Source organism: Ptychodera flava, chromosome 22, assembly GCF_041260155.1.
Source record: "Ptychodera flava strain L36383 chromosome 22, AS_Pfla_20210202, whole genome shotgun sequence".
Taxonomy (NCBI): Eukaryota; Metazoa; Hemichordata; class Enteropneusta; family Ptychoderidae; genus Ptychodera; species Ptychodera flava.
The window spans coordinates 34,410,309-34,428,656 of NC_091949.1; the positions used below are offsets into that span (position 1 = coordinate 34,410,309).

General features: G+C 36.0%; 1 protein-coding gene across 1 annotated transcript in view; it reads right to left on the minus strand.

Annotated features, from left to right (window-relative positions):
- Positions 1–292: 292 nt before the first annotated feature.
- LOC139123270 (wings apart-like protein homolog) overlaps positions 293–18,348 on the minus strand; it is a 49,829-nt gene continuing 31,773 nt past the window's right edge. The window contains exons 4-16 of the mRNA XM_070689400.1: positions 16,580–16,744; positions 15,992–16,128; positions 15,347–15,458; positions 14,025–14,255; positions 13,587–13,698; positions 9,636–9,816; positions 8,876–9,030; positions 7,409–7,524; positions 6,309–6,461; positions 5,573–5,768; positions 5,064–5,152; positions 4,525–4,620; positions 293–3,268 (exon numbers count right to left, since the gene is read on the minus strand). Of these exons, the coding sequence (XP_070545501.1) occupies positions 3,203–3,268; positions 4,525–4,620; positions 5,064–5,152; positions 5,573–5,768; positions 6,309–6,461; positions 7,409–7,524; positions 8,876–9,030; positions 9,636–9,816; positions 13,587–13,698; positions 14,025–14,255; positions 15,347–15,458; positions 15,992–16,128; positions 16,580–16,744 (1,809 nt within the window). The 3' untranslated portion in view covers positions 293–3,202. The remainder of the gene's footprint in view (positions 3,269–4,524; positions 4,621–5,063; positions 5,153–5,572; positions 5,769–6,308; positions 6,462–7,408; positions 7,525–8,875; positions 9,031–9,635; positions 9,817–13,586; positions 13,699–14,024; positions 14,256–15,346; positions 15,459–15,991; positions 16,129–16,579; positions 16,745–18,348) is intronic.

Sequence of the window (18,348 nt, forward strand, 5' to 3'; positions counted from 1 at the left end):
ATTACCTGACATTTGCTGATATTTAAAATTAAAATGGGCGCCATACCTGTATTAATTGCATTCCATCCCTGGGTTAACTCTGTGGGGTAAATCTTTCTTACTCCAAGAGCTTTTAAAGGAACCCCTAACAAGTAGATCAGAAAAGAATTGTAAACTTTGAGAGTATGAATATCTGTTCCAGAGTAGCATTCTACCTTTATTAAATTTATACACAGTCTACAACATGTCTGGAATAAGAAAGGGCTTGTTTTCCCAGCAAGAAAGCCTGAATAAAAATCTCTAGACAAGCAGACTTGATATCAATGGAAACTTTAATACAATAAAATCCGTACATGAATATGAGTTCAATATTCCAGAGTTCAGAAATTTAAAAAAAATATTGGTTGCCAGAAAGGAAAGAGAAACAGACATTTTTTTTTTTTCAATATAGTCACCCTACAGTGATGGTTGAACTCTTCATGATTGAACCTGTCTGACTCAACAATATTCACATCTAATACTGCACTTGTTGCTAACCTTTGACTTTTGACTCATGACCCTTTACATAGTAAGAGCGAGGAGGCCAGAGCATAAATTCGTTACAATTAATTATACATGGCAATGACTCTGATACAAAGCCACTCTTAAAGAAAAAACTGCAAATCTACAAATAGACAACTTAAATGTTATGCACATAATTTTTTTTTAATTTTTTTAAGTTACTTCAACTAGCAGTACGTTTCTTCAGAGTTCACACTGAAATTCAATTTTATATTACATGTAAAAGGCACTTATGAAAATTATTTTTCGTTCACTCCACAGACACAGGAAAACATATTAACATGGCTGGCATGAGCACAAGGGTAGCATGATTCACAAGTGAATATTTTAAATAATTTTTTGATTCTGTGATTTTTTTTTTAAATTATACTCAAGATCAACCTGGAGAGGGCGCTAAACATTTGCTTATCACTTTCTTGAATGCGATCCATATAAAGTCAGTACTTTACAATGAGTCTCGCCAAAGGGAGGAGAGATCAAAAGTTACCTAAATGTAGAGGGGGCATGAAGCAGCAAATGCAAATCATAACAAAATAAACCACCCTCTACATAAAGTCTCAAGGTTTGGAAAATCATGAGCATACGTTGAAATGAGCATGCAATAATACTTGCACACCAAACAGGTGTATTGAATTTTTGACCAATCACTGATGGTGAAAAACACGATGCCAAACATGAGGTCACCAGTGTATCAAGAAGATGACATTGTCATGCAAACCAGCCATGTTTACGCACTCTTTGCTTGCAGTGGAGCAAAAAAGACCCTGTAATATTGAAATAAAGAAATGCAAAATCTATGTACAATTATTACATTGGCAGCTGAGGGGGTAGGGGGGTTAGGGAAAGGCTAAAATGGGTACTAAAATGGGTAAATGTACCAAGTTACATATTCCAAATCAATATCAAAGCTGTTCGTCTACAGAACAACTATGCAGATACAAATACCTTTTCTAAAGTCTCTGTCAATGAAAATCTGAGACAAGTTAAAGCCCCTTCCGCCAAAAACTTATACAGGTTTTAATTGCAACTACCGCCATTCTTCTAGTGAAATTGAACAGACGTAAAAGTGTTGACCTATCCTGCATGCTGAAATCAACGTGCAATGCTGACATACAGCGGAACTTTTGTGAGAACAGCGCTGCATTACAGCTGAGCTGGCATCAATTTACAAGTGGTATAGCCACAAACTCGTGACGTTAAATCGCCGTACACAAAACACAGATGCCTTGTAATTATGGCACTGTGCACTGTGTACGCGATTTGACGTCATCAGTTTGTGGCTATACCACTTGTAAAATGATGCCACTGAGCTTTAATATTTAATGATTACCTCCTCGATTTTAAATATTTTCTAATCCAGCACTGTTGAGTTTGATCTTGTCATGTCAATTGACCCCAGTGTATGACTGTACTGCTTTCAACCTTGTGTGTCACTCACTTAACAAAATAAAAAGGCCTAACCAGGCTATTGAAAACAACATGGAATGTACCAAAATCTCCACATGAAGGGGTAAAAAATCTCCTTCTCTGATACTATCGTCAAGAAAATAATTGTTACTCAAAATTGAAGGAGAATTGCTACCAAGTGCTTGTCATTCCCAGTGTCTGCAATATGTGTCAGATGACCCAATCAATAAGATACGGCAAAGCATGGTGACAACACACTTGACCAATCAGAAACTGCCAGCATGATGACACAAACCTGACCAATCAGAAAATGCCAACTATGACACAAACCTGACCAATCAGAAACTGCCAACCATGATGACACAAACCTGACCAATCAGAAACCGCCAACCATGATGATACAACACACACAACTTCACTAAGTATCAGCAGGTTCATAAGATTCAATTGGAAGGCATATTAGCCCTGTACTCAGCTGCAATTACTTTGCAGAAGGCCAGAAAATATGTTAGTTTCATAGTTAAAAAGAAGGCCACCACCTATTTACTAAGCATTATTTTTCAAAAACGTTTTCATTTTGCAAACAATCTGCCCTTCTCTCACAGTAATGAGATCATCAGAGTCGCCAGCTGTCAGCACATTGCTACAAAAAAACCCCATTTTTATGCATAATTTTTAAATTCTTTTGACTGTGATATCAATTGTCCACACCTTCTCCAGGGACATGACATCAATTAACTCTACTTTATCCGAACAAGTTAAAAAGCACTGCGCCCCATGGCAAAACACAACCAAAACAAAAAAGTAATCATTTATCAAATTTACAAGATGTATTTAGTGCGTTTGACTATGTAAGGGTCATTGTCGTCTTAAAAGTAATCAATTTTACTACATTCATGATGATGTACACACTTCTTTTTTCATTACTTGCACAAAATGGTTAGTTTTTTTATCAACTCCACTCCGCTTTGCAGTCCATAGAAGTACAGCCCAATAATTTTCTTTGCAAACTCATTGTCCCCTTAAAAGCCTTAAATTATATATACTTAAACATGAGCAGGCATCAGATTGCGCCTACTGAACTGAAAATACTGGCCAAAAGCTGAAAACATTCTCTACAAATATTGTTTAGTTCTACTTGATACATTTCCCCTTAAAAATTTTGCCAATACATAAATACAAATGTGACAAAACTGAAACTATTTTTTTGTAGTGATTCAATAATTTATATATCTTTGAAGCAGAGAGCGTTGCTTCAACTTGCTTCAAGAACTTCTATCACCCTTGATATTGACTTGCTTCCTTTGGTACCAGCGGCAGTCTGCAATCATAATAGAATAGCAATGAATTATTGTATATCAGGCCAACAAAAATAAATTGTGCTGTTCCAATACCATGGTTTTCAAAAATAGGGTAGGTAGGTTGGCAGAATTTTTTTTTTCCAAAATATTTTTATTTTTAAATATGCATTTTTTTCAGGGGTTCAGGCCTGGCCACAACATTTCCAGAAAAAATGTATCATACATATAAAAGGGAAAAGAACATAAAAGACATCCTCGTTCAAGCAAATGCCAAGTAACGAACGCATGATTTTACAGGTTTTTTCTTTCTTTTTTTACTTCCATGTTTACGTGGCTCTAAAAAGTATAGGTTCAGCAGGTAAAAAATAGGGTATGTCGGGTTATCAGAACAGCACAATTTTTTTTTGTTCGGCCTCATAGAACAGAAACAGAGGAAAGAAAATCTGCTTAGTTATTTGGGTGTCAAACAAAAAGGTGGTCAAATTTCTGCCATCTAGTAGCATAATTCATTTCAATAGTTAAGGTAGTATGTGCCTTGAAATCGACTTGAGACTTTTCTTCACACTTTCCTCACCAACACTTTCATCCATTCTTACACAAGAACAAAAAATCTGGGGTCACTGTGCAAAAGTTGGTACTACTTTTCGAAACTCACAAATTCAAAATCGCTGTGTGAACCCTGAGGGGAAAAATTAAACTTGCAATTTTCACAAAACTAAGCCGGTGGAAACCTTACTCTTGCCACCAGCTTCAAAACAAGCTTTCACAAGTGGTGGACCAGAAAGCACTATAAAAGTTTGTGAGTGTGCATGTCACTTTCTGACGCACATTCTACCTTAACTACATCAATAAACAACATACAGAAATAAAAAGACTCTTACCCATGAATATGACATTTTTTCAAAATACTAAAGGTAGCCGTAAGCTTTTTTATTGCCTTCAATTTCATTTAGGACTTTATATCTAAATGTGTCACATGTCGGAGGACAGATTAATGAAGTTCATATAAATAAATATTATCCAGTGATTTACAATGAAAATTTCAACAAACATGAGTTTTGTTCAACAGCTTAACCCCATCTCAGACTTGAAACACAAATTTGGTCACAAAGACATCCGCCAACTATGATGTTACTCTTCAAAAGTATCTGCCTTAACACCGATTGTCAGAAAACAAAACATTGGGAATGCAATGAAACACAAACACACAACTTCAAAAAATCAGTGAATTGTCTGGATTAAAGTTCATGTCCATAGAATGTATTCTGGTACTTACCGTCATATTCATAAAATCCAGAAATTTATTCAACATTTCAACCATGCCGGCAAAATCCCCATTGGGTAAGACCTGCTTCACTTTTGTTAGTGTTTGCTGAAACCAAACAGTATAAAAGATAAGTTGGCGACCTTGCGAATGTCACCTTCAAACACATAGAGATTTTAACAGCAAAAGCTACATGAATGGCATGGTAAAGACAAAAGTGCAGCATACTGTCTCAACAGAGTGCGCATCATGTATAACCGACAGTGTCTCTCATGTTTGCTACATGTCAGGCACGTGTACAATACTTGTTGGCCCTATATACATCATATCCAAGAACGCATTTCAGAGATGAATAAAATCTCTTGTAAGCATATGAATATAAAGAATACAACATTATGCTTTGTTACACTGAATAACAAACAAAAACCAAATTTTTATGAACAGTTTTTCGAAATCAGATGTATAGTAAAACACAGCAACCGCAACATGAAATAAGAAATACGGTTCAATTTTCTTGATTTCCAATAAGATGGTACTACGCAGCAACTTACCCTACTATCCTGTATAAGACAACCAACCAGCAATGCTACGTAGGATGCAACTATACTATCTTCCATGTGTTTTCCGGCTTTGTGGAGAGCTGCAAAGATATTGAGTTAAGAATCATAAAGATATACCTGGTCAGGTAGTTACCACTGCTATCAGTCATGGATTGGCCCCAGCCATGAATACCAGAGCCAAGACCACACTGATCTGTTGAAGGTGGCTGAAAAGGACAAACTTTTCCCGATTCAATTTTGACAAGCTTTTCCATTACATGGCAGACTAATTGTAGGATCCTGAAATCAACAGAATGTTCATTCCAACCTCACCAGTGTTAACTTTCTGGGAAATAAGTTTTCCAGGATATACGGTACAATCGCCATGACTGAAGTTTTTTGAAGCACTACTTTTCCAGAGTATGGTATAGTGTTTTGGGAACAATGCTTCTCTGGGAAATTGTACTTCTTGAATAAAAAGTTTCAAACAAGAGATTGACTTAATGATCAGAGGCGTTTACCTTTCGTGATGGACTTCTTAATTTGTTCTTCTGATTCCTGTAAATCTTTTTCACCTTTCTCCGGGATAACAACCCATTCCAGACCTTCTTCCGATTCTATCCACTCCCCGCTCTTATCATTCAACTGTTCCGGATCATTGAATGCATCGTTTTGGCTCTCAGCGTCTTTGGCAGCTTTCTGTCTCTGAAGAAATAACTGTGGGCAGGACAAAATGATGAATTAATATAAACTCAATGAAACAAACAGGACCATAAGAGGAAGAAATTTGCACTTTTCTCAAATATTTTCCTGCATACTGTAGAGATTGATCCCAAAGTACAAACAGAGTGAAAAGGAAGGGATCACTTGGAATACTCGGAATGAATATACCTGTGTAAAAACAACTTCAGATAAGTTTGTGTTTCATATTCAATACAAATGACAATGCATAAAACCCAACACTGGTGGCGCCATACAACGTTTGTATGCATACAGCTCTCATGAAACCGTACACCACAATATAAAAGAATGGGTTCAACATACTAGAGCTAGAAGCATAAATATCACTTTGTGGAAAAGTTACAAATACCAATGTTGCAAGCCTCAGAACATCACCTGGTGGGCTTGTGAACAATTCAATTTTATTCTTGTAAACAATTTTTTGTGTAAATGAGCTAAGATGGGAATGATTGACAATACATTCAGTGAAAAAGATCAAAGGTACAAATGCCAATGTTTTAATACATGGTATCTCACCTGTACAAGGGCTTCAATTGAAGAAACCTCTGCCTCTGTGCTGCCATCTTCATCTTCAGACTGGGAATCGTAAGAAAAGTGAGTCTTCGTTGCTACCAGACTTTTACGGTTTTTAGCGCTGTGTTCAACCAGGTTAATCAGCAGACCAAGGCTCTATAAAATCAGACAGGAGAAGTAGATCACATTCAAGTTAAATCTTTGATAAAATGATTTTCTTTTCTGATGACTAACAGCTCACTCAGCGGTTCACTGATACACATTCATCATTGCAGTATGATAAGAATAAAATTTTGACTGCATAGTCGCTGCCATTAAAATCCCACACTGCATTTGAATGCATCATCGTATGTAACAGCCTAAGCTTCAAATTTTTTTTCTTTGATCAAGTTTGCAATTGATTAAGTTATGAATAGAAAGTGGATTGTACACTGCATCAAAAGGCAAATGAAATGGTTTTTTGTCCCATTTAAATATACATTGGAATAACATTACGGGAGGTTTCACAATGGTATTTTGACAGAAAAGCTTGTACCGTTTGCAAAATTGGCAATTGATAGATGACAATTTTTGTAGCAAGGCCTAGCACCAGGTAAGATGCCACCGGCTGTAGTGGACCGCATAGAAGGAGGTAGTGGACAATATTCGCACTCAAATTAGGGATAGCAGACCATAAATAACACTGAAATGGTTCTCCTAAAAGTTTGACCATTTCATGCTCCCTTTATGATTGATATACTTTGAAACATCGAATATTGCACAAACAGGCCATGTCTCATTGACATTATGGGGAGGGGGGTTGAAATACCTTATTTACATACATGCTTAAAGATCGGGCAATCTTCAGAATGGGGAAAAAAGTCGACTCAGAACTTTACAAATATGCCAATTTTACTCTTTTGCCTGTCAATTATCTTGTGTAATTGCATAAAATAAATGACAGTGGAAATGAACATATTGCATCCACTAGCCACTGAGACTGATCCTAACGTTTGTGTGTAAGACCATTTCATGGTTCCTTTAAAACTAATTTACTTTGAACCATTCAAATCATGAAAGAACTGGAACTAAAAGGTAAAGCTAGGGATGACTGTATTACTCACCAGCACAAGTATATCAAATCTCTGACTAGGAGGGACGTATTGTGGAGCCTGGAGCACACAACACAGTGCTGTTGATATAAGACCTTCCTTTTCACCCATCTTGGTACTCCCCCATTCTATAAAGCAAGAAAAATTTCAGTATATAAGATATGTATAAACTAAGCCATAGTCATCAATTTTCATTTCCGTATATTCATTTCTGTATCAAGTGCAAATTGTCACTTTTACTGTCTTTGTGGCAGAATAATGACAGACAAAGTATGTTCAAACCATAGACAGAGCAGAGATGGTAGTTCAAGTCGTGACACATGAAAAAGGCAAGGCATAACTGCTCCAGCTCATTAACATTCAAAGGTGTGAGGTATGGTAGAGGGCGCTGTTTCCATTGGGAGGTCAAATGACCTGTTTCAAAAAAAAAAAGACCTGTTAAACATTGCTGGGACTCTGCCAACATTGGAAAACAAAGCCTTTTGAATTGTGCACTGGGGTAAATAATCCACGCTTACACTTGATAACAATGGCTCTGGGTCAAACCATGGTGTGAACAGGTTAAATAGAATGATAGGAAAAAGTTCACACCAGTAAAACCATCTCTTCAGCCTTATTTAAAGGGCAAGTGGTTACAACTTTTACGATCATTTTTCACAGTTTTTGTTTTGTATATCTATTGTAGATTCTTGTTTTACTCCAAAAAACATATTGAAACACCTCCTATATAGCTTGTTAACACAGCGTCTATATGTGTAAAATGCACCAGGATTGTTTCCATTTGAATTCTAATCCAGACCAGAAATCACTAGTCAATAACAACAATGCAGTCTGTACATTTATACACTGAATTGTATCTCAACATGCTGTCATGAGTAGAACAAGAAAATATTGTTGACATGAAAATAAAGACTGTAAAAAAAAGGCACATGAGTTACAGCCACTAGCCCTTTAATACATAGCTATCAATACACATGATACTAATTTTGTAAATGTTGTCACTTTCATACTGTTTGTTTAAGGTGAACACAGGCAACATTAAAATAAGTTCTTCTTCTAGAGTCTGGAATGAAGAAGGATACTGCAATCTTTGTTGACAAAGTACCTTTTTAAATATTGATGAATTGACAGTCATATAATTGGACATAAAATATGTTATTTGGTGTTTTCCTGATTTCACAACTTTACAACATGAAAAGTTTGTCACATAATGTTGAACAAATTCACATCTCCACCCCATGATGCACCTGTACACCAAATACTTAGACAGTTAGTGCTGCAGTTCTCAAGGTTTTGATGTGGACAGGCATACATGCAGACAGACAGACATACACATGTACACACATAAAGATGGACATTTTTCTAGCCTGTAACAATAGCTTCCACTGCTATATATAGATTGGCATGTGGGAGCTAAAATTTACATCAATAAAACTATCAAGAATATTCTTCAAGTATTACCATTGCTGTACAACTTACCATTATCATGAGCAAGATTAAGCAAGACTCTGAGAACGGCCAGCATACAATGTCTTACAGCTGGTCCTGGCTCCCTGCTGTTACTTGCATCCTCCGGATCAACCTCTTCATCCTCAGGATATATCTGTACAAACTTTTCACACACTCTGAGTATCCTGTATACCGAGATTACAAAAGTGTAAACTGCAATGTCATTTTAAATTTTACATTTGGACACCTTCAGGTGGACATGAGGATTGGTACACTTGACTTCTTTTACATTACTTGGGAAGCATACAAGAAACAAATGTACCGCCAGTGATTCACTTAATCTTTTTTCTTGTCAGTTTCCCTTACTTTCTGAAATGGTAAAAGAATAGCATACGCCGGCGTTCCTGGTTCTTTTCAATATTCACCTTTTGAAATATCTATTTTCAACTCTCATTTCAGGAAGACACCAATCATATCCTTGAAACTTCTCAGCCCATACAAATTTCAAAATTACTCAAAATTAACTACAAACGAAAAATGTGTGATAAAATTAATAGAAGTCTGTAATTAGGAGTGACAATGCACACATGAACCTGCACTTATATTTTATCAGACAACTTAAAACAAAATCCTACGGTATTTTCAAATAATGAAATAAGCAACAATGAACAACAGTAAGAGTGTAAGCTGTTCACCCAAATTCCATGTGAACAGGTCCACAATCACCATTGGTAACAATGGATTTGGGCCAAACCATTATGGTTAAAGGGCTAAAACTTTGAACTTTTACCTTGTCACTGAGGAAACCAGTACAAAGTTTTCAAAAGTTATAAGATAGCTCTGGTTTTCTGCATTCATAAAAGTGACATTTTCCAAGACTTGAAGGCACCTCTCAATCTTCTTCAAGGTGTCAACCATCCTGTCACTCAGAGTGTCCTTGACTCCTGATAGGCTCTCTACTGCCTTGCATACTGTGAACAAACCATACAAATGTCAATGTGGAGGTAAACACTGCAGCCATTGAGGCATTTGCAAACAGATACATGACAGGTGTCAATCACTTACACTGTGCAAGTAAGCAAAACAAGTCAGTTCCTATATATATGTAATGGTCTGACAGATATAATAGGTAATGGTTGGAGAAGTTTGAGGTAAATTGCATCTTGGGGACAGATATTTGGACACTCAAATTTTTGCAATATTCTTTTGGCTTACCACTTATGGGCACTCATTTTGAAGCTTGTGGGGTAAATAAAATTTTCACCATCTTTGCTTTTCAAAAACCAAAAAATTGTATTTTTCCCCATACAGTAGACACACGGATGGCAGCCATTTTGAATTTCAACTACAGGTAAATGTTAGGTAATTTGTTTCTCTAGTACCAAACTTTGTACAACGATCCTTGATTTTCATTCTAGGTGCCCAAGCCCAAGCTTGGGCACCTATTGGTTTCGTTGGAATTTTTCTTTCTTCTTCTTGTGTCAATTTTTGCCAGCCTAGAACTTGAATAACGCCTATGCTAAACATTTCAAACTTGGTACAATGATGGGGGCCAATGAGAAGTGGTGCACCTGACCCTTGAATTTTTATTGGTCACGTGACCTGGCGGCCATATTGGATTTTCCAAAAACCTAAAAACGGCTTCTCCTGATGATCTAGGGGTCTGGTCAATTTGAATTTTTTTACATAGCAAGCATGACCTAAGGTCTTGAGATTTTGTAAATAAAATCGCATGCGGTCACGTGACTTTGGCCGCCATATTGGATTTTCGAAAAATACCCTTTTAATCTTTAAAAATCTTCTTCTCCAGAACCAAAACACCGTTTGAGCTGAAATTTTACTCATGTCATCCTTAGAGTGATCTCTTTCAAGTTTGCGAAAAACATTTCGATCGGTCACGTGATTTGGCCGCCATATTGGATTTTGCGAAAATCGCAGTTTCATCTTCAACCAGATATGAACTGAAAATGCCCACGTGTTTCATTATATATTGCAATTGTGTAAATTGAACCTTTGCCACATGTTTACAACTTCATTGAAAGTATTATGATCAACATAATGAACAATAATCACTGCCGATTAGGTCATGAAGTATACAAATATGTAATAAGCTGAAATAAAAATATTAAAGTTCTTTGACTGCTGTCATTGTATCTCCACTTTATATAGCAAGTGTAATTACCATTGGCCAAGTCCTTCAAGCCATATATGCCGAGCTGTGAAAGCTCATTAGATATGCAAATTATAAATGAGCTGACATGAAAATGTGAAATGACTTTTGATATTGTTTTAACCTGGTATAATCATCAATGTACATAGCATGTTTTGCCAACTTTGATCAAGTAAATCCCAGTATATATCCCTAATAAGCAAAGTTCATTAAATATGTAAATTAGGAATTGGCTTAAGTAAAAATGCTTAATGATTTCAATAATGTTGTATCATGGTATATGCAATAAAAGTAGCAAGTTTTGTCAACTTTGGTCAAGTCGATTCAGATATATATCCCTAATTAGGAAAGTTCATTAAATATGCAAATTAGGAATTGGCTGAAGAGAAAATGCTTAATGACTGTCTTTAATGTACATAGCAAGTTTCATCAAGTCAATACAGATAAATATCCCAAAATATGAAAATTCATTTAATATGCAAATTAGGAATTGGCTGAAGTAAAAATATGTCTTTTGACTTTCAATAATGTTATATCACAGTATCTTTGATGTATATAGCAAGTTTCAACAACTACAATCAAGTAAATTCAGACATATATCCCTAATTAGGAAATTCATTAAATATGCAAATTCTGAATTGGCTGAAGTAAAACTGTTAAATGACTTTCAATAATGTTGTATCATAGTGTCTTTAATGTATATAGCAAGTTTCATAAATTTTGGTCCAGTCAATTCAGATATACATCCCTAATTAGCAAAGTTCATCAAATATGTAAATTAGGAATTAACTGAAGTAAAAATGCTTTATGATTTTCAATAATGTTGTATTATAATATCTCCAATACATGTAGCAAGTTTTGTCAACTTTGGTCGAGTCAATTCAGATATATATCCCTAATTAGCAAAGTTCATTAAATATGCAAATTAGGAATTGTCTGAAGAGAAAATGCTAAATGACTTTCAATAATATTGTATCATAGTATCTTCAATACATGTAGCAAGTTTGGTCAATTTGATCGTGTCAAATCAGATATATATCCCTAATTAGGAAAGTTCATTAAATATGCAAATTAGGAATTACTGAAGAGAAAATGCTAAATGACTTTCAATAATATTGTATCATAGTATCTTCAATACATGTAGCAAGTTTGGTCAATTTTGATCATGTCAAATCAGATATATATCTCTAATTAGGAAAGTTCATTAAATATGCAAATTAGCAATTATCTTTCACGTCACCCCTTAATGGTTCCCACTGCTGATATATCTTGGTGTGATCAACATTTGTAGCAAATCTCATCAAATTGTGTGCATTTGTTTTAATGTATATCTGTTTTCTCTAAAATCATTAATTATGCAAATTAACAAAAAGTATGCAAGCCACGCCCACCAAAACCTTTTCAGTTCTAGCCATTTGAATTCTGAAGATGTCTACCAAATTTGACTGAAATACGTTCAGCCGTTTTTGAGATAATGGGGATACAGACACACGGACACACACACAGACACACAGACACACACACAGACAGACATGGCTAAACCATATGCTCACGTGTGTGAACACGTGAGCAAAAAATCTTCTTCTCCAGAATCAAAACACTGATTAGGCTGAAATTTTACACATGTCTTCCTTAGAGTGATCTCTTTCAAGTTTGCAAACGACATTTGGATCAGTCACGTGATTTGGCCGCCATCTTGGATTTTACGAAAATCACATTTAATCATTAAAATCTTCTTCTCCAGAACCAACACACCGATTGAACTGAAATTTTACTCATATCATCCTTAGAGTGATCTCTTTCAAGTTTGCGAAAGACATTTCGATCGGTCACGTGATCTGGCCGCCATATTGGATTTTCGAAAAAATACCAATTTAATCTTCAAAAATCTTCTTCTGCAGAACTAAAACACTGATTGAGCTGAAATTTTACTCATGTCATCCTTAGAGTTATCTCTTTCAAGTTTGCGAAAGACATTTGGATCGGTCACGTGACTTGTCCGCCATATTGGATTTTCGAAAAATACCAATTTAATCTTCAAAAATCTACTTTTCCAAAACTAAACCACCGATTGAGTCGAAATTTTACTCATGTCATCCTTGAAGTGATCTCTTTCATGCTTGCAAAAGACATTTTGATCTGTCAAGCGGTTTTGCCGCCATATTGGATTTTGCGTAAAACTTACGTTTACTAGTAAAACCAACAGTAACTATGAAATCATGTTCAATTTCCTTCTTAACAAGAAGCAAAAGACTCTACCAATCTCATTTTGCACATATTATGATCAATGGAAGAACTTTAAAACAATGTTAACCGCTGGGGTGCTGCCAACGCTGCTTGCAGCTTTAATTATTCTTGATTTGAAGAGAGAATGTTTGAAAGTTTCATTGAGAAAAGTTTGAGTGACTAATGGCTTTTAGCATCATAAAGAGTAATAATTTTTCCAAAACCAAGCAAAATCCCTGACTCTATCAATTTGTGTTTATACATTTCAAATAATAGCCTATATGAATAGCATCCATATCTGTATATACATATGTCAATACCTATGGGACTTGTAACAATTCTCACCTGAATGTACAATGTGATCCAGACCACCAACAAGTCTAAGCTCTTCCTTGAACCACTCGCCAGCCTTCTTAGAAGTCAGCGACAGTAAAGCCTCCATTGCAAGGTAATTTGTCTGTAAAGGGGACAGAACCACAACAAAAGATTGTATCATATCAGGTCTTGGAACACAGTGCACTGGGTTTGTTGCTTCCAGCCAACAGAATGGTGCCTTTTTTTAAAACAATTTTTACACACGGAATGCATCACAGAAAATGCAAATTCAATGCAGCTTAGAAAGACCTTTATTTCAGAACCATTTTTTGAATTTTCCCATCACAAATGAAACGGTGACTGTGAACAGAAATACTTTTCTCACCACTGACTAGGTGTATGATCTGTAATATTTGAATAATATGAAGTACGAGCATTCTGCTCTGTCTGTAATATCTCTCAACTCACTGTTATACTATTGAGATCCAAGGTCTTGACCATGCCACCAGGCAACTTCTGGAATATACTACGGACTTTCTCTTTGGTTCTGTTGTATTCCTTGCTGAGTTTACTCGGAGATGCCTTGGGATCCGCATCCATCAGCTTGACCAGCAATGCCAGACTTTTCTTGTCCAGATCCATGTTCAATCGGTCTTTACTCAGCATGAAAAGCAGAGCTGCTGTACACAGGGCTAGACTCTGAGATTCAATGGAAACGGATGCTGTGTCATTCTTGATACCAGATAATTTTCTCAAACTCATCTAAATGATTTAACCCTTCATCTTTGACCTTTCACCTCTGACAGCTTCAAATACCATACGGCATCATTATACCATATGGTTTATGCCATGCCAGTTGACATTTATGAAACATGCTCATGCTGTATTTCAGAACAAAAATTGGGCATTCTGTATTAACATCTGAGGTTGATCAAGACCAAGAAATTGAACAATCAAAAATTTGAGATTTGAATGGGAACATAGATATTTGACAACAAATTCTGAAATTCTAAAATATTCAGATACTAAATTTAAATTGCTCCCTTTCAAGATAGAAATTCAAATTAGTCTTATTTACGTGATGCATTGACATGGTTTTATCATCATTCTGCTAGACTGAACATAACGGCAAAGTTGACCTGTCACACCTTTTATCTCCCTTGACTTCTTTTTTGACTTATGAGGACGCAATCCTGAAATCATCTCTCACACAGATCTTGTTCTAGCATACAGCATCAAAATTTATTGACTTCAAAACTCAAGAACACACAAGATGGATATTAAAAATGTTGAAACACAGCCACTGTTACGACTTACAAGCAGAGTTTTTGCTTTGGTTGGGAAGATACACTGTACATGTCTATAAAATTGTGCGGGAGTCTCAGAACCATTACTGTTGTCTTACATGTAACTGTATTGATATTCCAACAGGAACCCCAGTAAACATGACTGGGAAACGCTGGTAAAATTCACTGGCCTACTGACCTTGACAAAAGTACTGAAAGGTGAGAAGCGTTGAAGCTAGACTGCTGTCATGTTTCAGCACTGAACACAATCTTGACTAACTGGCATTTTCGCCATATGACATTGCTACGCCTAGGCATTCCATGAAATTATGAACACAGCTGCTGAATCTGAGTTCATGTCACGATACTGCACTTATTTCTCACAAGGCAGACTCTGACAAGGGTGCTATACCAACAATAGAACTACTGAAGTCCATCATGCACTGTTTGTAATTTTCTTATCCATCCTCATTGTGCACTGACATGATAACAGGTTATACTTACTGGATTTGAGGCGGCATCATGCAATGCTGTAAAGATCTTGGAGACCATACCATGTGCCCGGAGATGCATACGGAATGATGAAACTGAACACTTGCTAGCTAAACTGACAGCACTGTGAATTATAACAGAGAGAACAATTTGGTTGGACTTGGTGATCATCTGTACCATTGTCATTGGTGTTGTCATGATGAAATTCAGGTCTATCATGACCATAATATTTTCATTACAATCGCACTACAGCCATGCAGAGCCATTGTCATAGAAAACATAATTTTTCCCTTTCTCATGACTTTCTCGGCCACCTTCGAACATCATCACAACCATCATAACAACCACAACCACCACTATCATCATCTTCATCACAATCATCAATACTATTACATTCTTCTGTCTTATCATTATCATCATGATTATCATCATAACAACCATCAATGGCTATCATTACTGCTTTCTTCATCACCACCATCATCACAACAATCATAATTATTATCATCACTATCACTACGATCATAATCATCATCATCATCATCATCATCACCACTACCACTACCACCACCATCATCATTATCATCAGATTTCAATCATGATCATTTCCGCTGTCACTTCACTTGCTTCCACCCATTCCACTCTACCGTGTCATCTCACCTGAGACACCTTGTTGACATGGTTTCTGTGTCATTGAGTCCATCCAACAGATATTCCACATCATCGATGAACTCCTGGCTCTCCCCAGATTCCTGGCATTGGTGAGCTTGCTTCACATGTTTGACAACAGTATACAGCTATGACCAAGACATGAAGAAGGGTCACTTTCAGTACATAAACTGGCTTCAAAAATGATGTTGGCAAATTATCTATCAGAGATTTGATCATACTACAACGGCAAGATCCAATTGCATTTGAAATATCAAAACTGGTATCAAATGATATTGGTAAGAAACTGGCCGGCAACACAGACAAATTTCAATAAATTGCAGTGCTACAACCACACAACTATTTCTTGACAAGTGTATATATCCAATGATGTGAATGCAAGGATGAGGGCATTGGGCCTTTAAGACTGCTACTGTTTGTCAAATCTCCAACACTGCATTACACAACATTTAACAAGAATTTTGTACAGCCATACTAACATCTCATCCATGTGTGTTAAGTTTGATAGCTCCAATGAAGAAAAATACATTTAGAAACGTCACAGAAGCTGATATGTTTGAAGAAAGCAATGTTGCTCACCGGTTTTTCTTGCCTGTTGCATTTCAATGACGTTACAGTGTCTTGATAAAGCCTTGTTGGATAGGTCACCGCTCGTACTAAACTCGGCCTGGAGGTGGATGGCCCAGGCTCACTCAACTCTGACAAGATGTCATCGTCAAGAGGAAGCGCTATCTCTGTAACAGGCTGTATGAGATGTAAGAGTGAACCAAAATGGTCAAATTATGAAAAATAATGATGGTTTGAGTAGTCAGATACCGTGTTTTCTCAACAATGGATGTATGCAAATAAACAAAATAGGGGCATCAAATGAAAAGAGTAAACTTCTTGTTCAGACTGAAATTCACTCACAGTCTGTGTTGATGAGCAAAATACTGGGTATTTCGACACTCGTTACAGAGTTGACTCAGAAATAGTGATTAAAACAAACAGGAATATGGCATAAAACTGTTGAGAGCTATGGTTACTGGGTTTGCAAAATAATGCCACCTAAAGAAAATTCTTTGTTTGCTGTCCTTGGGTTTTTGAAAAACCTACCAGCCAGCCAGGGAAAAAATAAACACAGACAAAAAACACCAGTGTATTAACATAAGCTCTTCTTTAATTTGGTATCTTTAAGAAAAATAATATTTTTATTTGTAATAGTGTTAACATTGTTTGTTTTCTTAATTTTCTCTGAAAACCTACAAACACGCAGACGGCAAACAACAAATTTTATTTGAAGCACCTAAGAACAAGCACACAAAATATGTGTGAAAATTGAATCTTTAAAAAGGAGTAGACAACTACCCATGTACACTGCCAGTGAACAGATTTTAACTGAAGTTGATATTTTCATTTGACTTTTATATCAAAAGCCTGGGGATTTTTTATTCAGTTTTGAAAATCGCCTGAAAATCTATCTCATTGAATTGCCAGTCATTGAAATACAAGAAATATAATACATTGCTACTTTTGTTCTTGAGGAAAAAAATTAACCAAGTCAATTAAAAAATTCATCGATAATGATGGAAAAACAAAATAATCTGTAAACAGTGTGATGATAATATTTCTTTGTATGAACCATCATCAATGCTCCCCTGAATATCAAATACAACTGACGACAGACACAGACATGGTGACTCCATTTTCCAGTGATTTATGCTTCTTGAAAACAAAGAGGTGAGCATGCATAGTGTACTGAACAATTTCAATCCACATGTTGATGCAATGATGGTTGAAATATTATTCCTGTGGTATGCGATTTTTTTTGTAGCTGGAAATCCAATTTAGATAAAATAACACCAATGTGCATGTTTATACATATCAGTAAGATCCAATCTGAATTCTGACTCATAATTATGATTTTTCAAACTGTTTGCATTCTAGGGACAATATATAACTTTAACTTTTGATACTTTCATTTTTTTTCGATAGTTCAATAAAATAATCATTATTCGTTATCATATGTAGAAGACATCTTTAGATTGGAATTATGTTATTAGAAATGTCATTGCTGGTATGGATTTGACATTGGTAATCCTTTATGCCTTTTCCTGTCAAGTTCATGTTTCACCAGGTCAAGTTGGTTAAAACTAGTGAAGCAAAACATGTCCCATATAGTGCATTTTAACAAAGACCTGAAGATTTGAAGGTCCCTGAAGACAGAGATATTTTTAAAAGACTAAAGCTGTTATAATATACAAAGCCAAGTGGATGAAAATACATATGGTTTTGGCCCAATACCCCTTTTTCCTGACTTGGCAGATGGGGAAGTGATACTGTCTGGCAGGTATTGGGTTATGCAAAGT